At 32.4% G+C, this 22,627-nt stretch overlaps 1 protein-coding gene across 9 annotated transcripts in view; it reads right to left on the minus strand.

Annotated features, from left to right (window-relative positions):
• Positions 1-22,627, minus strand: part of LOC130896390 (uncharacterized protein CG43867) — a 291,476-nt gene that overhangs the window by 22,285 nt on the left and 246,564 nt on the right. For 7 of the 9 annotated variants that reach the window (XM_057804427.1, XM_057804425.1, XM_057804428.1 and 4 more), the window contains one exon: positions 14,062-14,124. In XM_057804427.1, the coding sequence (XP_057660410.1) occupies positions 14,062-14,124 (63 nt within the window). Of the gene's footprint in view, positions 1-1,811; positions 2,020-9,527; positions 9,680-14,061; positions 14,125-22,627 lie in introns of those variants that run through there. The other 2 variants (XM_057804434.1, XM_057804433.1) reach the window with 2 other exon arrangements.

The raw sequence follows: 22,627 nt of genomic DNA on the forward strand, positions 1-22,627 counted from the left end.
AAATGTATACGATGCTAACTTTCATAGGTGTTTCTAAATACAACTGAATACACACAACCACCAATGTATTCGGTGAGAAAAATATCTTAAGGAAAAGATTTCCAAATAAAAACCCAAATAAAGATGAAAATTATGACAAAAATTAGGTGTGCAGTTGACAGAACTACATAAGGTAGAGAATCTGGAATAACAGAGAAATGGAAAATGCAGATGGAAGCGTAGACTTGACATTACAACAACCAATATAATACTTTAACACAGGAAGAGAGGGTGGGCAGAAAAAATTAAGTTCAACAAGAAAAAAGCAAAAAGAAGTGGGAGAAATAGAAAAAATGAATGACCAGAGAGACAAGATTTTAATAAAAAGAAAACTATAAGAACAAGAAGGAATATTTTCAATATTTATTGATCTAAGAGAAGCCTTCTATATAATATGAAGAACAGAAGTATGGAAGTCTCTAGAGGAAGTTGCAGAAACTAGTGAATATATGGAATAAAGAAATAGAAAACATGAAAACGGAAGTGCTTATTAAGAAAAATAAAGAATAAAGAAAAAAAATAACAAATAAGTAGAATTAGTCAACGAGTTTATGTTGATACTACTACGGCAGATGCAATTTCGAGCTGTACAACATAATCCGACTTAGAGTGGATCTAATCGACAGGCAGACGTGGCTCACGAGTTGGCCTGCAGACGCCCAGAACGTCAATTGTGCAAATCTGTGGAAGCAGCTACCAAGGCACGTCTTTTCTGAACTCTACAACCTACAGATCAGGATCAAGATTCACAGGTATCTCCATCCGGCAGGTTCCACTCGAAATACTCGAATGTAACAGGGTTTATCCTCTTGTGCTTGCTTTTTACATAAAGAAAACATGCTGCATACTTAACAGAACCATATTGGCACATAGAAATCCACAATACAATAAATATTATAGTATGTGTAAGTGAAAATTGATTATTGAGAAAGAAGGATGCCAAGATGAACATAATTGAGATGAATCAAATATTATGGAAGTAATGTCAAGAGAAAAAAAGAATATTAATAAAAAAGGGATAAGAAAAGCGTTAGATAAAATGAAAAGATTAACAGCGGACAAGAAAGAGATGAACCGTAGCCTGAAATCTCGTACGAGATATGAAAATTTATTTTAACCAAATCAATTGGTACAAATAAAAACTTTAAAATTAAAGAATGGTTCGAAATAAACACAATTAGACATCGAAAATGATGTCACATCCTACCACCTTTTAATGTTCATGAAACAGTAAATGGTCTTTGATGACTGAAGGAAAATTGCAGTTTTTTATCTTTATTTAAATTTAATAATAAAATATTTAAACTTAATTTCAGTCAGTACTTTTTGGGGGAGATACATCGAAAAGGAGAAGGAATTTAATATTATTAAATACTAGTACGTACCTCTCGACTTTTTTTTAAATAAATTTGAATATTGAGGAACTGAAACATCCCAAATCCTCCTCAAACTTGAAACGCGTACTTAAAATGTATTTTTTCGATTAAAAAAGCTGACTTTAGCCTCAATCATTAATTATAGCGAATATTGTTTGCGAATTAGGAATATATTCATCAAGTAACCAGAAAAAATGGTAAAATAATGAGCAAAAAACAGTGTATGGATAAGAGCCTAAGAATTTGAAAAAAGCCGCGTTGCAAATGGTTCCACAACTTTCATTTTAACAATCTAGAATAATAGTCTATTATTATATATGAAACTACATTTTTCCTAATAAAAAAAATTCCAAATAATGTATAGTAAACACCATAAAATGTGTTTTTACAACCTACCCATCTTTCCGCTAATGTTATTCACTGTCAACAAAAATAAAACTGACCAGCACCAAGTTGAGTTATTCCACCCGAATGAAAAAAATGAAAATAAAATGAAAATGACGAATAGAAAGGAGTAAACAGAAACTAAAAAGGATTCGTATCTGGCGCGATGTCACGTTTTCACTAACTGTTATTGTGTAAGTAGTAGATGCGAGAGTGGTTGGAAACCGTTTTAATCCGTTCATGCAGTGCGGCGTCGGAGGAGGAGACGCGGACGCCGCCGTTATGTCTCGGCGCCCGCCGTCACTAAACTTCCCCAAATGTATATATACGCTATCTGGTGCAGGGATCCACGGTCATCGTCCATGAACTAACAAACGTTATGTCGATTATTATAGAAATCCAATGGCTAATCGGTGATTATGACTTGAATGAATGAATAAATCAAAAAATCAGGGAACTTATTTTTCAAACAATAAAAATCATATACTAAAATTTTTACTTCCAACACTTTTTTATATGTTTTTAATATAAATCGTCTTAACTATAGATAGAAAAATAAATTTTCCCCACATTTTTTAGTCATTGTCAGCTTTTTCGTTTGTTTGTATGTGAACCATTTCCAAAGATTCTTTTTTTGTATTTGATTTCGTATCAATAATTGTTAATGCAGTTTAATTTTTTTAAAGTATTAATGATCTTTTAATCTACGTTCGAAATACTGAGATGTCTGTCCTATGTAAATAGCGTCGCAATTATTGCAAGGTTCATGATATATCACATTTTTTCTTTTTTTTTTTTGATTGTTTTAGATTATAGTTCATTGAAATATTTCGATAATGTATTATGTCTTTTATGACTTACACTAATATCGTATTTATTGAAATAATTAGATAGTTGTTGCGAAAGTCTTTGTACAGATGGTGAGGAAAAATTATATATTTTTCAAGATAATTATTTTCTTTTAATGCAGTTTTTGCTTTTACAATAGCTAAGCATCTGAATTCAGGATCTGAAACTTATAATCACTGATTTTTTTGTGACAAAGGACGACAAGCATTGAATTTTAAATATCTGGGGGACCAAGTTGGTTTTGTATACCATTCTCTTTTAATGTAATTATTAATTTTATATAATATTACATCAAGAAAATCGATTTTATTTTTTGTCCGATTTCAATTCTGAATTGAAACATTTTTATATTTGAGTTATAATTTCACTTTCATTTTTTTGCAACAATTCAATAATCTAACACATCACTTATAATTCGTATGAATAACTAAGAAATACTTTTTTTTATAAAAATCGATTTTATTCAAGAGGAATACAATTAATTCAACGCTTCTCTAACTTCTCGATGCCGTGCTTGTAGAAGGATTTGTCTTCTGCCTCAAAAAAGGATTCAGCTTCAGCAACTGCTTCTCAACGAATAGCCAGTAGCCATATCTGGACTATACGGTGGATGAGGAAGCAACTTCAAGTCTAATTCGTTCCATTTAACGTTACCATCGATTTGTGAATCGGTGCATTGTTTTGGAAAGAACATATGATGCTGTTTTTCCTTGATTTTTGGATTCAAACGATTCAACAACTCTATGTAATATTCGATATTGATTATCTCTCCCTTCTGGAGATAGTCTATGAACAATATTCCACGCGCATCCCAAAATACTGAAGCCATAACCTTCCTAGCTGCCAGTTGTGTATTTATATGCTTCGGACGTGGTTTACTGGATCCATGTTTCATCAATTATCACATATTGAGGCAAAAAATCTGATTCATTACGTATAAACATAGCCAAACACTGTTCTGAATCATTAACACGTTGTTGTATCTGATCGACTGTGAGTAAACGTAGCACCCACTTTGAAAAAGCTTCCTCATGATGAAATGTATAATGCATAATTGTAAACACACTGCCTTCTGATATCTTCACAGCCCAAGCTGTCTCACACAATTTTAAGTTACGATTCTAAATAACCAATTTGTGGAGTTTTTTGGAGTAATAACCTCAATTGGACGACCAGAACGTTCACCATCATAGGTGTCTGTACAACCACATTTCAACTCAACCCACCAATAAAACATGGTTCTTTTAGATGAACCAGAGTCTTAATAACACTTTTGGAGCCATTGCTGAGCATGTACAATATTTTTTTTAACAAGAAGCAATGATAAATTAACACGCGACATTGTTTTACTTAAGTGACTGTCACTTTTTTCTAACTAATCGAAATGTCACGAAATTTGACACATAATATTTTGAAAGTTGGTACTTCATAAACGTCATATGGATTTGACAATGGCAACGCCATCTGTTAGTCTTTATATTAGGTTTATATTAGGTTTGGTTAAGACAATTTTTTGTTATTCTCGATGTAGGTAACCTATTAATTGATATAATTATGCAATTTCAAATCATATTTTGATCGAAACAGGTTCAAACGTCAGTGTTTCTTAACACTGATTCTTCATCAAAAGAGATCTAAAATCGAGACGATTATATACAAGTTATTATAACCTCAAAATGTCTTCTACACGACTTGGGGTGTATAAGGAGCGGCTAAATGACAATCAAATATTGATATTTGCAGAATAGACCACTTTCCGGTCCTCCTATAAATTGAAGATATATTATGTATCCACTTTTTAGGAGTGCAACTTGATAACTCTGGATAACTTTGCTGGGTATTAGAGAACTAGTATGTGATGGAATTCGTTAGAGAATGTGAACGAAGTTGGGCAGATTAGTCGAGTGAATGCCAGAAAACAGACGCGTAAAAAGTCAAAAACCAAACGCACTTATATCACTATTAATATTAGAGCTGGTTTCTATATAGATTTTTTCATGTTTGTACAACAAAATTTACCATGTTTCGGCATTTCTATGGGAACTGTCACACGTACGGCCTTAGTTTAACAAACCAGAACTATCTTCTTCAGTAACCTGAGTTTCTTCATAAAATTACTACTAGTAGACACCAATTTTTGTTAATTATCCAACTAAAAAACGTTTTATCATTCATATTCGATCATTTTAAAAAAAGATTAAACGTAGTAACAAAACGTTGATATTATTTATTGTTGAATAACGTGATGATGAGTCATTTAATTCTCAACCCAAATATTTGAAAGGGGAGTTTAGTACGAAGTTACGCACCCCATTTTAGACCTGCTCAATGCCCATTGTTACGATTGACGCATAAAAGAGAAGCAAGACCTACATATTATATATACTGACGGTATATATGCGTAAGCGCAAAAAAGGGAAAAGAATAGTGATTCACTGAACTGTGTCTAATCATCATAAGTGAAACCCTATTCTATTTTGGGATGAATGCGTAATAAACAAAGACAAAAGACACAAAAAGCGCAATGCAAGGAAGATTAAAATTTCCATTCAGGGGATTTAAAACAGAAGCTTCGATATTGAATGCTGAACTTTCATAGTTACGAGGGGATGTTAGCTGATACGAAGACTGTTGACCATTGAGAATATATTGAAATAAAAAAATTTCAGCTTTACCAATACTAGTGTTTGTGTACCAAAAATAGAGCAGGTCTTAAAAGCCTCACTTTCACGAACGTCCCAAGTAAACCTGAATAATATTCTAACGAATCTGTTAGGAGTTATTGGAAACCTTTTTTGAGGTGTTTGTAGCGATTTTGAAGCTATTCCAAATCTTTCTGGAGCCATTTGTAGCTATGGCTCCACTATTGAAAAACTTGTTGAATATAATAGCAGTTAGATATTTTAAGAGGTTAGAAAGCTATCTGTGGATATTTGAAGCTATTGGGAATTTTTTTGGAACTTAACTGTAGCAATATTTTAGTATATCGAAGCTACTGGGGAATTTATGAAGCTATTTCGAGATTCTTAAAGCTACTGGAAAGCTTGAAGAAGCTTATTATATCTATTATGAACTATTTCAAAGTATTAAATAAATGTCTAAGCTATTTGCAACATTTCGAAAGCAATTTTAAATTATTTACAATCTTTGTAAAGTTATTTTCAGCTGTTATGACTTATTTAAGGGTTGTAGAGAGCTATTTTGTATATTTTCATGATTATATTGAGAAAATTGTTACATGTTACATCTGATGGTAGCTATAAGAACTACTTTAAACAATTGAAAGATAATATTGCCTGTTTGAAGCTATTTGAAACTGTTTAAGCTTATCAAGACATTTTTCGAAGCTATTATTCGCGATTTGAAGCGATTATAAGTTAAGAAAAAACTTGTTAAATCTTATTGAATTTATTATGAACTATTTAAGAAAATTGTATAACCTTTTGGGTACTATTTGTAGTTAGTGCTAGTACTACTTCTATTTGAGGCTTTTAGAGAGGAATTTTAAGTGACTGAAAATCTTAATGGACTATTTGTAGCTATTATGAGTTATTTAAAACCAGTGGAAAGCTATTTTGTATATTTTCTGTTATCGAAAAAATTTTTGGAGTGATTTGTGCTTATATTGAGATAATTGAAAGCATGTTACAGCTAATTGTAGCTATAGAGAAAGCTATATATTTTGAAAGATACCTATTTGAAGCTATTTACAACTGTTTAAATGCCAACTGTAGCTATAAGAAGGTATTCAAAGCTTTTGGATAAAATATTGCGGCCTATTTGAAGCTCCTTGAAGCTGTCTAAAGGAAGCAGGAGATTTTCGAAGCTAATTTTAGCTATTATGAGCTTTTTTAAGTTACTTAAAAACTTATTAAAGCTAATTGTACTTATTATTGATCCCATAAAGGGATTGGATAAATTTTTTAAATCTATTTATAGTATTAATATTTTCAAAGTATTTGAGTCACTTTAAATCATTTAAAATTGTTTGAAGCTTTTGAAAAGCATTTTAATTTATCCAGAAACTTTTTGTACCTATTTGTAGCTATTTTGAGGCTATTTGGTGGTATTGGAAACCTTTTGGACAGCCTTGTAGTTATCTTGAGCTATTTGAAAACTTTTTAGAACTAATTGTAGCTTTAATGACGGTATCAAGCCAGTTAAAGAGATTCAAAGCTATTTGAAGCTCGTGCTAAACTTTTTGAAGCTATTATTATTGATTGGGAGCTATTTGAGATAATGAAAAGCTATTTGAATCTATTTTTTGATGTTATTGCAAAAAATTATTACTTTATTCAAAGCTATTGGAAACTTGTAGCTATAAGAAACTATTCAAAGCTTTTGGAAAAAATTACGGTCTATTTGAAGCTACTTGAAATTGTCTAAAGAAAGCAGGAGATTTTTCGAAGCTAATTTTAGCTATTATAATCTACTAAAAAACTTATTAAAGCTAATTGTACTTATTATTGATCCCAAATTATTCCCAAATTATTTGAGTTCCTTCAAATTATTTAAAATATTTTAAGCTTTTGAAAAGCATTTTAATTTATCCAGAAACTTTTTGTACCTATTTTGAAGCTATTTGGTGGTATTGGAAACTTTTTGGACATTCGTGTAGTTATTTTGAGCTATTAGAAAACTTGTTAGAACCAATTGTAGCTCTAATGAACGACGTCAAGCCACTTAAAGGGATCTGAAACTGTTTGAAGCTTGTGGGAAACTTTTTGAAGCTATTATTATACATATATAAGCTATTTAAGATAATGAAAAGCTATTGGAATATATTTGTCTGATATTATTGGAAAAAATTATTAATTTATTTGTAGCTATTTGATGAAAAACAGCTTGAAGCTTCTATCACAATCTGCATAGAACTATTTCTACACCTATTGGACTGAATCTCATTGATCTGGGATCAATTTTAGATCAGAAGTCATTTAGTTTGTGTAAAAACGTTCTAAATAAGAAAAACAGGTGGAAAGACATGCTATTCCACCACAAAAATCTCACCATTCATCTCTTGGATTTGTTTGCATAGAACTAGATGCTCAAATTTGCCAGACTTCTTATTGGATTTAATTTCATCTTTAATTAAATTCAGTATTACATGAAAATGTAGAAGAATGTGGTCTAGACAAACAATAAATAAAAGCATATCAAACATAAAAGTTGTTTTGAGAAGTTTTTTTTTTTAATTTTAAAAGGTACGAACCGGATAAAGCTGTCAAGTAAGTTCTGACTTTGTGAAATCTATTGGAATATCGCCAAGCCGAAAACTCAGAGGTTTCTCATTGTTATAATACTTTTATTTCCAAAACGGTAATATTTCTTATGAAATCACAGTGCATGCACGACATAATTCAAAATTAAATTCTGGTAACATTTATTTTCCTTATCATCTAGACATATCATAAGACTTGGAATATTTTATCGCTAGATTGTTCAAAATTTATACGAGTCTTGTGAGAATATGATGGATATGAATTTTAGGAAAATTTTGATTAAGGACAACTACTTAAAATAGAAATACTGTAATTGGAACTATTTCTAAAATGATATACAGATTGAGCCACAGATAACAATCAGTCAAGAACGAAATCAACGTGTTTTAATGTCAATCTTAATTGAAAATGCTGCCGCTTCTTAAATCAGATCTGTGATTCGTTTTATAGTTATAAAGAAAGTCAAACCAAGCAAAAATTAATCAGCAAATCTGTCAGTGAGTGATTCAATGGTTAGAAGATGGATCAGACAGATCAAGTACAAGATTGAGAGCGATCTGGACGCTCCTGTTTGGTTACTGATGAATCAGTTTAAGCAATCGAAGAGTAGGTTAAGCAAAACCGTAACTTTACAAATTAGTTCTCTTGCTATGGAATTTCCGCAAATATCACGATGACTAATATACCTAAAATCTTTCCTTGGTGGGAAATATGACAACGATGATGACGATTTGAAAGAACACGGTTGAAAACCTTGTATGACGAAGAAATTAAAATTTGTGTCATGTTTTAACAAGTGCCTATAATATTCCAGAAGCTATGAAGAAAATCATGTTGCAAAATGGCCAGATGCAGAAGACACTACTGAGCTATAATCTCATTAGGACCCAACTATTGTATCTGAATATTGCAGACAAACTTGGAAGCTGTTCTGTTCTGTTCCAAATCGCGTTTTTCCCTTGCCCCTAGAGCACCAGATAAATAATTGAGCTTCATCAGCTTTCAGTACAAAATGTAGGATTGAGGTTATGTAGGCTTTTATTTAGATTTGCCTTCGTGTTTTTAGAATGAAACCACACCGGGCTGCTCAAAAAAATATTTTCTTACATTATTACGTAAATAAACAATCATTGATAACTCTCAGTGTATAAAAACCGTGAAAACTTAATCTAGCGATATCTACAAGATCTCGATTGAATAATTTCCCTTTAAAACTGTATTATGTTTATTTATTTCGTTACAGTGACATCTGTAGTTAATCTATGCATATGTCGAGTGTCATTAAATATTAATTTTCTAATAAATAATGAAATTTGTCGATACTTTTTGTTACTATTATTTAATCAAATTTACAATATGCTAGGTGTTTTCATATAGTATAGATTTCTTTATTAATATTAAATTGAAGCTGAAACTATAAGATCTAAACGGAATTACTTTGTAACGGGATGCCTTTCTTTGCATATTCTCCAAACTTTTAAATTGTTAATGCAAACATCGATATTTCATCGTATATTATGTACAACTATGTGTTAACTATATTATAAAACTATTTCGAATAAAAAATCTGGTAAATATCGATGGAAAACAAAACTTTTGATTGAAAAACAATCCGATTTAATAAAGCAATTTCTACGAGAGAACATAAACGACTTACATGTTTTAAAAATTGGCCCTCCAGAATAATAAACACTGTAATAATTTTTTCATCATAAACACGGTTATAACAAAACAGAGAAAAACAACATAAAAGTAGAAACAAAAATCGCTGGCGCTACTCTTGTTTTTCTGTCAGCTGAAAGACGCCATGACCGCCAGCAGCGTCGAGACGAAAAATAATCAATAAACGCACGATAGCGAAAGTTAGAAACGGTTGCATAGCAACCTCTCAACTCCATGCTCTTTGTCGATTTAACAGGTCTGGATTAGACCATAATAATCTTTTAAAACAATTTTTTAAAGTACATCAATAAAAAATTCATCTTCAAATCAATGTGTAGTTTATTCACCATTTTGTAAAAGTCATAACGAAAAATGGCTGGACACCAAAGACATGAGAAAGTACACTGAACAAAAAATACAAAGAATAAAAGAACAAAGTAAAAAAGAAATAACGGGATCCGAAATATCAGGTTGAGACATATTTTAGGGAACACTTATGAAAAACACTCAACAATTTTAGCAGTTAATTCCGACAAAGGAATTGAACACCACACAAACCTTCTAACAGAAGGTTCTAGCAGCAGAACCAGGAAGAGCTACTCAAAAATTGAACTGAAAAGCTGTGTTCTTCTCTGGATCATTTATTTACAAAATGAAAAATAAACTAGAAGAATGGAAAATGGCCTTTATAACATCGATACATAAGAAAGATAACAAATTAGACTGTAACAACTATAGACGTAACTAATACCATAAGTAGAATATATGGAAGAATGATGAAACATCTATTAGGAACGGAATACAAACACCAAGAAGAGGTTTTGCCTAAAACAAGCACATAGAGAAAAAACTAGAAAGAAATAGGGCCACACGTTTTTCAATGACTTACAAAAAGCTTACGACAACGTACCATTTACGAAATTAGAGGAAGTACTCCAATCGGATATCAGATATCGTGTATAAATAAGATGTCAGAGCATTTTAGAATTGATAAGGGTCTACGACAACAATGTGTATGTCCATTCCTCTGCATTTTCTTCTCGACGACGATACTTGAGGATATTGATTACATGGAGAGAAATCTCAAACAAGAGTACGAAAAATGGGGTCTTCAAATCAATATTATAAAAACACAGTATCTCTGCATTGGTGATGAGACCGCGGATCTTGTTCTGGAATACATATAAGGAAACGATAAAAACGTGATTATTTAGACGTAAATTTTAATAAAGAAGGGACTGATGATGTTTCTAATCCACGCCATCCAAAAATAGAATAAGAATATAAGTTGCTGATTTTTTTGTAGAAATAAATAATAATATTTTAGATTATCATTCTCAGGAGGAACGACACGGTAAACCAGAAGATGGATCCTTTTATCGGTCTTCTTAACAACATCAAGAGACCGTTCCCAATGTTCCCAAAAATTGAATAAATAAAAACGTGGACAACAATGGTACTGACAGTATGTCTTTCTCCTAAAACTATTCACTCCAAATTAAAACTTTTCGTTTCATTCATAATTCTAGTTCAAAAAGTCAAACAAAAAGTCAACCAATCCAATTATTTGTAGAAGTGGAAATTTCCGACATCTGGGACTTGAATCTCTTGATATTTATCAAGTTAAAAACATCCATACTACACAATATTACACACACACACACACACACACACACACACACATCCCCTCAAATCACTGTTTTAGACTACTGGGACCATAACGTGAATCATGAAAAGAGCGTGCAGAATTTATTCTTATATTCCAGATAACTAATTATGCCGCAAAAGCGTGAATCGAAAGATAGGTGGATTATTCAACTGGGGCGACTTCACTGAGTTTTTAATCAAGCTATTCCAAAGCGACTTGGAAGAATTCCCGTTCTCGAAGTTCGGGAAGTTACTGTGTAGATACAATTTGATTGTTGTAATAATTGTTTGATTGTTTGTGATATTTTATTTCATAATGTCGTAATTTTTTTTTGTCCCACTGGCAGGATCTAATGTCGGTTTCCATTATTCACTTCGTTTATTTAATAAGCATGCGACAAAAGCCTTAATATTCGAAGTATAGTCCATCACATGCATCGTCTTCAAGCTCTTTGATACCTTGGTAAAATCATTCTTGGGGATTAGATGTATTTTCAATAGCTTCTTTGGATTCAAATTTTTCTCATGTGATGATGGATCTAAATAAATAGTAAGCTGACGCTGCAAGGTATTGAAGGTCTTCAATACCACCAAGTTAATCGATCTTATTCCGCGCAATTTTCGCAGTATGTAGTTTAGGAGTCTTGTTATGAGAGAACCCGCTTTTGGTTTACTAAATCTAAATATTTATGTGATAAAGCCTAATAAAGTCGCATCAGATGTCCACTATGTACTCGACCGTCTGAAATGATTTCGAAGTACACTAAACCTTCATAACTCCACCAGATACTCAACAAGACTTTCAGCTCGAGTCGACCTCTGTTTGCGCCAAGTTCTGGTAATTGTCCTTTGTCTAACTACTGATTTCCTGTTTGGGATAAATCCTTCTTATCACAAGTGAGATTTCGGCTAATAATCATCTTTTGGTAGAACACCTTTAGTCGATGGTTTTTGCTTGAATATAGATCAATTTGTGTGGCACTATTCGACAATTTTCATAAATCTTAACTAATGGTCAAAAAAAGTTTGATAATTGGCGAATTTTGGTACTAGATTGGTTTTCTATTGCTTTCCTTGTAGCCTCAATATCCGACGCAGGTAGATACCCTTATTAAACCAACGCTGTGCCGTACGCTCATTATTGTGTTTTCCCCTTCAATTTCACATATTTTCCTTGCTACCACGGCTGCTTCAAACTTCCAATAATTTCTCACCAATACACGAATTTCATATTTATCGCACTCGATACTATTGAAACTATGAAAACTTATGAAACACCCTCTGTAAATTCTATGACCTCAAAAAACATGTTTATATTATAATCGGAAGTATATTCGAGTGGCTACAAATAAAATCTGAACCATTTTTTAGAGTCCGTCAAATATTTTCATAATAAACCACATGAATGAAAAAAAATTTCAGACCGTTACGTATAAAATATATTCCGTTGTTTAGTACTGGAAGCAAAACTGAGGGGTGCATATATTTTAGTATCTAATTTTTAATAAAGGGTATACCGACTCTGTTTATATACTGTTAAAGCAAACAAACTTCATTGCACGGTTGCCAATTCAATTAGAGCTCATACAACGTTTTGTCTTGTTTTGGGCCAATTAGAACGAGGGATTTTTAAAATTGGGGCGTTTTTTTTTAAAAATAGAGATTTCTAAGATAGACGACATGTTTTATTTTATTATAAGGCGCAAGAATAAATAAGGCAGATGGTCTTCCGACCCGTGAACATTATGTGTTAAAGGGAATGCAAGATGGATAGGAAATTGCAGAGTTGCTGACGTTTCTCCAGAAATCTTCAATCCTCCACAATAGTCACTTTGTAGGAGTTTGTATGTGGACGATATTTGATACGATTTAATTTAAATTTAATAAACGCCTCATAATTATTCTTGACCGCAAATGAAACGTCCTGGATTTATTGAGGTTCAAATACGGTGTTGGTTGTTGATTTTATTGTTATTGAAGCGTTTTTGGATTCTGACTATTCTTCTGACATTTTGGCGCCAAAGGAGTGAAAGCATTGAACTGTTTTTTACAACAATACAAACATTTCATCCTTGTTTTCTCATGTCTCTGAACTCTAAAGGGTTTTATTCTAATAGATTTTCCAAGCTCACGCACGATTTTTCAACTTTTTCAATTACTTCTATTTCAATAACTTCCAAACAATTTTCAAAAGTCTTATCTTCCTGTAATTTTCGTTTTCATTTGTATATAGTCCTGATATACCATGTAAAAAACAATATCTAGCTTTGATAACCTCTTCTAAGTTCGTATTTTCATTTTTTTTTGTAATATTCTTATCTTAATCTATTATTCCTTCCTTTTGACATGTTTTCATATTTCATTTTCCTATTATACCGAATAAATTTATCTATACGCGTATCTGTATTCATATTTTTCTTCTTTGATGTCTAATTTATTCTCTTCTCGTTTCTATGATCTTATTTTCGAATTTATTAAACTTTCTTCGATATCATCATTATTTTCCACATTTCAATATTAAATTTTTTTACGAGTAACGAGTCAAAATTTTCGTTTGATCTCAGAATTAATACAGCCCCACGTTGGGAAGAATTATTAAAAAAAATTAATGAATGTAAAATGTAATTTCTCAAACTACAACATTCTGCATTCAAAAAATCAATTCTATTGAATAATTTTACTAAATTTTATAAAATATACCAACACAGTATTTTTTTTTTGAAAACACCTCGTATCAAAAAACTACCACACTTGTTACATTATCGAGGAATCAGTTTTAATCATTTTCTCATGATATTAATAGGTGAGAGTTTGTCAACTTCCTAATCCATCAAATTGATTTAGTTTGAAACTCATTTCAAATATTTGGGGGGTGAACTTACTTTGTCTTCCGCCTCTTCTGCTCGACCTTCCGCTTCCAAAACCCTTTGTTCCAACTCGGAAAGCTGAAAACAAAACAAAACATTAATTTTCCTTTCATAACAACTCCAAGTTTTCGTAAAAATAAAGCTTGTAACGAAACCCGCTTCATTTCAAATATTTTCGTTTTACAGAAACATACAAAGCGTGCCCTCTGGTAACGTTAGCTCAAACTGTGTTAGTAAAAGCTTCGAGAGTCTGGTTGTAGATGTCGACACAAACACCAAAATGGATTTTATATTTTAAGCGGTGGTGTTTATGTAAACGGGGAATTAATAACGAATCGAAGAATCGTGATATTATAAAAGAAATTAAAATGATGTTACCAAATAATTAACTAATTTAGAAATTAACAATCCTAATATTATATATCGAATAGTGAAGTGTTTGGTTTGCATAATTTCGCCCACTGAGTTTCAAAGCAAAAGCGTATACATTATTCAAGAATTGCTGGTGGTAATTGAATATGTATACGAGGTCTGGCTATTAAATAACCAGACTGGTTACGAAAAAGGGTTTTATTATAAAAATTATTCTACATTCGCCTTAAATATACTCCCATCCTCTCACCACACACCTTTCCATACGTTTTTTCCATTGTTCGAAGCAGTTCTGGAAGTCTTGTTTGGTGAGGGCGTTTAGGAGCTCTGCCGTTTTTTGCTTTACCGCTTCCATCGACTCAAATCGGGTCCCTTTCAAAGCAAATCTTTTTCTAACCTTTCAAGGAAATCTGAGCAGACACGTTGACGCAAGAGCTTTTGGTCAGGAGATTTTTTGGCACTACCTTCGCACAAACTTTTGTCATGTGTGTAAAATTTTTCTAACCGTTTCTTTATCGGATTTTATAGCCTCGGCAATCATCGGGATGCTCATTCGACGGTCTGCATGCACAATTTGGTTGATTTTGATCAATTTTTCCGGAGTCACAGAGCGACCTGGGCGTTGGTCAACTTCAGTACTCTCTCGGCCTTCACTAAAGCGCTTACACAACTTAAAAACAAGCGCACGAGATAGAGAATTGTCCCCGTAGACCTCGTGCAACAATTTATAGCACTCATTCGGAGTTTTTTTCAATTTAATGAAATTTGAGCTTAATATTGCACATGGTTTTTGGCACGAGGAAAAAACACGTTCGTTTCAAACCGCTACTGCACAAATACTATGATAGTGACGGAAAAGTGTTTTGGGACGTGCATAGACAAGATTTCTAGATACCCAACGCACTACTCGTTTTTTAGCCCACGCGTCTAGGGCGCCCTCTAGGCGCGCAGTCTCTTTATTCAATAGCCAGACCTCGTATTGTTTTGAATACCTCGTCTGTGAACGTTATTTGTTTGACTTTTAGTTTGTTATGGCACTTGAAAACATAAAAATTTGTTTTTTAATTTAAAACGGGTCTCAAAGGGATGTGCGATATATTCATAACGTTCGGAAAAATCTTAAATGATTTCTTAAAATAATAAAAAATCTATGTTATCTTAAATGCAGAATTCTATACTATGAGTAAAAAATCGACTCAGGCGACATCTCTGTAATCGCAAGTCACTAACAAATAAACTGACCACGAAATTGTCTTTTTCTTAGTAAAATCTTGAGACTAATGACATTAGCTTGAAAATGATATAAATTTTTGTAATGTTTTTTGCTCTCACAGTCCAACAATGATCTGTAACTAGGAATAACTAACCCACCACTATCCGTTAGTCATCAAACGTCAACTAATACACATCTTCGCTAACAAAAAACGCGAATTCTACCAGTAAATGGACACAACAAGTGATAAAGCTGCTCAAGCGGTACCCCATTGCGACAAGAGTTAGCGAGAAGTGGCCAGTGCGCTGAACATGAGTCAGTCTGTTGTTTCCAAAGTTTACCGTCGTTACTAGCAGATTGGTTCCGGTAAAAAAAGTTGGACATCCCATAGAAATTAACGATTCATTGTTAGCCCTCACTGGTGTGAAGACTGAAAGCAGCTAATTTCCAGCAAAAAGGTCAGCTACTGGCCCCAATCCACCAAACAGGTCTACGTCTACGATTTACCAGAGTTAATTTCACTGATGAACAATGGGGCTCCGTTCTCCCGTTCTCTTCTCAGACGAAAGCAAAGTGTGCCTGCATGGTAGCGATAGATGAAGATAAGTTCATAGAAGACCTGGAGAATGATTCCTGAATGGTTCGAGCGGACATTTGAGCCGTGGTGGAGCCGACTCAATAAGAAGATAAATCTCTCATTATAAAGCTAAGCGTAATGGTATTTAGATGTCAAAATCAAAAGAATGGAAGCTTGAGTCGACTCGAGTCGATTTTTTCGCTCACAAGTGTATATACAAAATATAAAATGATATACATATACACGATGATAAATATCCATAATTCTTTTACAAATGTGAAACATAAATAACATTCAACTGGATATATGAAAATATATGAAAAATTTTCTGTTTACTATTTTTTGTTCATTCGATATTGCACAAACCTCGTCCTGCCATCTGGTATGATTTATCAGAACTGCATATGACAGTCGCGTTTTCGAACACGTGTTGTTTCTAAATCCCGCAAAGAATAGAAATTTTATTGAGAATGTCTGAAATAAATATTATTGGATTGCTCTAGGGTTAATTCCGAACAGAATTTATGGATAGACAATATTGTTTACGATACTTTAAACGAAAGCTGAATAAAATTTTAATGGAAAAACTTCTTTACCATGGAAAAATAAATAACTAAACACTTGAACAAACAATATAAACCCCAGTGTCATATATTTAAATAAATAATTATGAAAACTGGGACGTTGTTTTATAGATACAGAAAATGAATTTGGAGGTTTGAATAAAATAGAAGAGAAAACCATTAATCATATTAAGAAGAGGTAAGACAAGAAAAAATTATGAGCATAATACTTTTGTAGAACCTATGGGATAATATCAGCAAATTACCTAAAATAGGCAGCAGTTCTGTGGGCCGAAGTAGTGTCTTTGAATTGGTTATTGAATGAAGGTGCTAGAGAAAGGAGAATACATTTCTATGTCCGTACTGGCCTGACCTAGAGATGGAGATAGTTGCTTGAAAAATAAAACTGTATTAGAAAGTATTCAATCTATAAAGTTTGAGGACGCCACGTATTTGTTTGGCAGCTATCAATAATGAACGTTTTCAGTGGGTTTGTAAACATGAAAAAAACTTTTATTTGAAAGGCATTTACTCAACCAATATGAAAGCTGAACTAGATTCCACTCTGGATGAGACTGCTTCTTCATTATCAATAGTAAAATATTGGGTAGCAGATTTTAAACGAGACCGTACAATCTTCGAAAACCAGCATCACAGTTGTCGACCAAATGAGGTGACAACTCCAAAAATTTTGAAGAAAATCTTCAAAGCGGTACTGTATGATTGTCGACAGAAAGTTTTTTCAGTATTTTCCTGAAACGAAACGTCAATTCATGCAAAAAAAGCAAGAGAGCCAAAAAAGCTCTAACGAGCAAAAGAAAATTCGAAGCCACGATATTTTTTTTTAAATTACCGGGTTATGGAACTTAATTATTAATGAACATTACTACTCTCAAGTTTCTGCGGAAATTTATAAGAAAATAAGCCAAACTATCTAAGGGGCTTCCCACCAAGAAAATGAATTGTCTCATATCGAATTGTTTATCTTTCCAGCCAATTATTCGCCTTATTTTGTGCCGTGTGATTTATATATGTTGCCCTAGGTAGAACCTCCATTCAAATGAACAAGATTTGTTGATGTGTTGATATAAGAAAACTTCCAGCACTGTTTTAAGCATGGAAGATTCCTAAGAAGCATTTCCTGAACAAAAGTTAAGAATTCAAATCAAATTTTACACCGTTAGTCTCGTTATTTATAAGCCTTAATTTGTATTTGAACTATTAACATTATTTTGAATTTTTCTACTCACTAAAATCAAGTTTCTTTACACTCTGTATAAAAAGTATAATAACGATGTTTCTTATTGTATACCTACGAACGTTTATTCGCCAATTTCAGAGGTGAATTAGTAGAAATATCAACCACATGTTACTTCTTGTTTTAAACAAGATCTACATTCGGTTTCTCGGCACGTACGGATTTGCGATCTACCCCTGGGCTCAACTGAAAACTCAGTTTTCATGACTCTCGTAAAATAAAGAAGTATAGTATTATATTTTTGGGAAAACATACGGTTTTCGAAATTAGAATACACAATAGCGTTGTATGTTACACAGGGCGTTTGAATAAGAATTGTCAATATACTAATCAGATGAAACAAATATGATCAATCAAAATTAAATTATGCAAATTGTTCATCATTTTATCCCCTTGCTTTATATGTCCTATACTTTTGACAGAAGCTTTATAGCATAGATTTATTTTTTAACTTTTGCCAGCGATGTTCAATAAGTACCATTTTTATAATAAGAATCGCCAATCAATACCACACTGAGCCATTTTTTCAAGGCAAAGAGCAGAAAATAATCCGAGGGGACTAAATCTGACGAATAGGGTGCATGAAGAAGCAATTGCAACTTTTTTTGGCCAATGCAATAACGGATGTGTGAGCTGGTGCATTGTTTTTATGAAACAACACCAAATGCGGTCGTTTTTGCTCGATTTCTTCGCTAAAACGTTGCAACAACTTCGCATAATACTCGCCGTTGATAGTTTTTTCTTCTTCAAGATAGTCAATGAAAATTATCCCACGGGCATCGCAAAATTCCGACGCTATGACCTTGCCTGCAGATGGAACGACCTTGCTTTCTTTGGAACCTGCTCTCTGTGTTAAATCCACTGTTTTGATTGTTCTTTTGTTTGGGGTGTGAAGTAATAAAGCCACGTTTCATCTATGGTTATAAATCGGCCAAAAAGTTTGGTTTTCTTCTATCGAAACATCCTTCACGACGCTATTTTTGTTCTATTGTGAGCAAGCGCGGTACCCATCTTGCGCACAGCTCTTTCAAGTCAAAATTTTCAGTTAATATGTGTTGCACCGCACTTTTTGAAATGCCTACTTTATCTGGTAGCTCGCTCACTTTCAGTCGACGATCATCCAGTACCGCTTGTTCGATTTTCTTTAACATTTTTAGAGTTTTCATCTCATTTGGTCGACCTCTTTGATGCAGGTCTTTGCAGGTCGTTCGGCCTCGTTAAAACTCTGCTACCTAATATTTGATTGTTGATAACGAAGGAGCAGTTTCACCCAGAGTAGAATCTAGTTCAGCTTTTATATTGGTTGGACTAAGACTTTTAAAATAAAAGCATTGTAAACGTTTACTATTGATAGCTGCCAAACAAAAACTATGCAAACCACCGCCGTCTCTAAACCAGGCCAGATATTTCTGGGACCAGCCTCGTAATTTCGCTTTGGAAAGAACATTAGTTTAAGGAAAGTTCTTTCCTTCAAGAATCTAACAAATCACTTATGACTTTCAAGACTTTCGATCTTGTGAAGTAAAAAATTCTTAATATGAACGGGAGTTTCTGAAGATGAATTTAGGTGATTTGATTCATTATTACTCTTTCTAATACCGATAAGCGTTTCCGCTATGCCAAATTTACGGAAAGGAAATCGAATTATGTGGTAAAAGATAGGATTTAGAATAATCCTTAATGGTTTGTTGTCTACCGATCGGCGTTTTCCACTCTCCCCTAATTCTCATTCAATAATGGAAAATTTAGTTCAATGCTATCTTCTCCACTTCCCTAATTTCTTTTGGTTTATTCGAAGTTCTTGAGAAAAAAATTAAAAACTCTCAACAAAGTTGGGAAGCGCTTGTTTTCCAAGATAGAAAAAAACATAATTCCAGAATTATATAAATCAACCTGGATCTGAATGTAAGAGGTACTTATTTATCTGTTGAGGAGTAAAATTTTGTTCGTTGAATTTAAACTTTTTCAAATTAAATTCTAAGCGTTGCGAATAAACCACGCCAATGAACAAAAGGAAAACACAAATAGTCCTTGATTTACTGCTCTTGTCGCTATGGTGGTTACAAGAAACTTTCTTTTATAAGTGAAAATGTGATATAATTTTAATTTTCTAAAACCGAGCGTACATTTTTTTTTCAAATTATTTCACGAGAGTTGTTATTCATATTTTTGTCACATTCCGGTAAATCCGTAAAACATTATATGTGTCTGATATATTTGGACTAAGTTTGCAACTTTCAAAAAGTTGTAAAGAATTGTTTGCACAGGAAAACCCGCAAAATTTTCGGGTTTTTTTCTAAATTATGCTTTCCATCTCCAAGTCCATACATTTTTTATTAAATAAGCAAACTGAAATTTTGTAGGCCAATAAAGGTTTTTTTTTTAAAATCGAGAATTTTAGTTTTAACACTTTTTTGGATCGAAATTTCGTCGCCACCGTTGATTTCACGGATAGAACTTGTAGAATACAATTTTTATACAATTCGATTAAGTTTATTTCAACTGCAGATCAAATTCTGCGAATCTCGTGGTTATTTGAAAAATTCTCATCGAAATTATACAGTGTAAAATCACATATTTTCAAAATTGTTGATTAAAAAAGCAAAATTTTCAACAATATACCTAATTAAGTGGTACAAATAAAGGTTTTCTTTCAAAAAATCGAGAATTTTAGTTTTAACACTTTTTTGGACCGAAATTTCGTCGCCACCGTTGATTTCACGGATAGAACTTGTAGAATACAATTTTTATACAATTCGATTAAGTTTATTTCAACTGCAGATCAAATTCTGGGAATCTCGTGGTTATTTGAAAAATTCTCATCAAAATTATACAGTGTAAAATCACATATTTTCAAAATTGTTGATTAAAAAAGCAAAATTTTCAACAATATACCTAATTAAGTGGTACAAATAAAGGTTTTCTTTCAAAAAATCGAGAATTTTAGTTTTAACACTTTTTTGGACCGAAATTTCGTCGCCACCGTTGATTTCACGGATAGAACTTGTAGAATACAATTTTTATACAATTCGATTAAGTTTATTTCAACTGCAGATCAAATTCTGCGAATCTCGTGGTTATTTGAAAAATTCTCATCAAAATTATACAGTGTAAAATCACATATTTTCAAAATTGTTGATTAAAAAAGCAAAATTTTCAACAATATACCTAATTAAGTGGTACAAATAAAGGTTTTCTTTCAAAAAATCGAGAATTTTAGTTTTAACACTTTTTTGGACCGAAATTTCGTCGCCACCGTTGATTTCACGGATAGAACTTGTAGAATACAATTTTTATACAATTCGATTAAGTTTATTTCAACTGCAGATCAAATTCTGCGAATCTCGTGGTTATTTGAAAAATTCTCATCGAAATTATACAGTGTAAAATCACATATTTTCAAAATTGTTGATTAAAAAAGCAAAATTTTCAACAATATACCTAATTAAGTGGTACAAATAAAGGTTTTCTTTCAAAAAATCGAGAATTTTAGTTTTAACACTTTTTTGGACCGAAATTTCGTCGCCACCGTTGATTTCACGGATAGAACTTGTAGAATACAATTTTTATACAATTCGATTAAGTTTATTTCAACTGCAGATCAAATTCTGGGAATCTCGTGGTTATTTGAAAAATTCTCATCAAAATTATACAGTGTAAAATCACATATTTTCAAAATTGTTGATTAAAAAAGCAAAATTTTCAACAATATACCTAATTAAGTGGTACAAATAAAGGTTTTCTTTCAAAAAATCGAGAATTTTAGTTTTAACACTTTTTTGGACCGAAATTTCGTCGCCACCGTTGATTTCAAGGATAGAACTTGTAGAATACAATTTTTATACAATTCGATTAAGTTTATTTCAACTGCAGATCAAATTCTGCGAATCTCGTGGTTATTTGAAAAATTCTCATCAAAATTATACAGTGTAAAATCACATATTTTCAAAATTGTTGATTAAAAAAGCAAAATTTTTAACAATATACCTAATTAAGTGGTGTTTTCTATACGATAATCGAATTATTTGGTTTCCTATAAGAGGTGGGGCAACATTTTATGAAAAAAATGTCGATAAGTTCAGTTCTTATTTTTATGCATTTCAATTATGAATTTCAAGCAACTCAATTAGCAACCTGAATGCTAGAAGATGAATTTACCAGCCCTTTCTATTCAATTCTATTCAACAAACGACTATTTTGTTTACGTTGATGAGTTGATATTTTCTGTTATAGATAATAAACTTGATAATAATGTTTATTCCTTGGAAAACGAGAAAAGTTCGAATTTATATTCATATTCATCTGTACCTATACATTTGTTTATAACTCTCCTTTGTGGCTTATTTCTGTTAGTGTATCCCACCACTTTAATTGCGCTCGTTAGACAATTTTTTTGATAATCTAAATAAACTTAAAACCACAATGAATGAAAAATACAGTTTGGCAAATACAGGAGTTAATGTCGAGAAACGTACCAGATGCACGAAGTATTCGGATGACAAAATGCGCTTGGTAAATTAGTACGGTAAATAATTAGAGTACTAAATTCTGTACCGCAGAATAAAATATGTATTTCATCTCGGTATCCCGTAAAAACA

This window comes from Diorhabda carinulata, chromosome 7, assembly GCF_026250575.1.
Source record: "Diorhabda carinulata isolate Delta chromosome 7, icDioCari1.1, whole genome shotgun sequence".
In the NCBI taxonomy this organism is placed as follows: Eukaryota; Metazoa; Arthropoda; class Insecta; order Coleoptera; family Chrysomelidae; genus Diorhabda; species Diorhabda carinulata.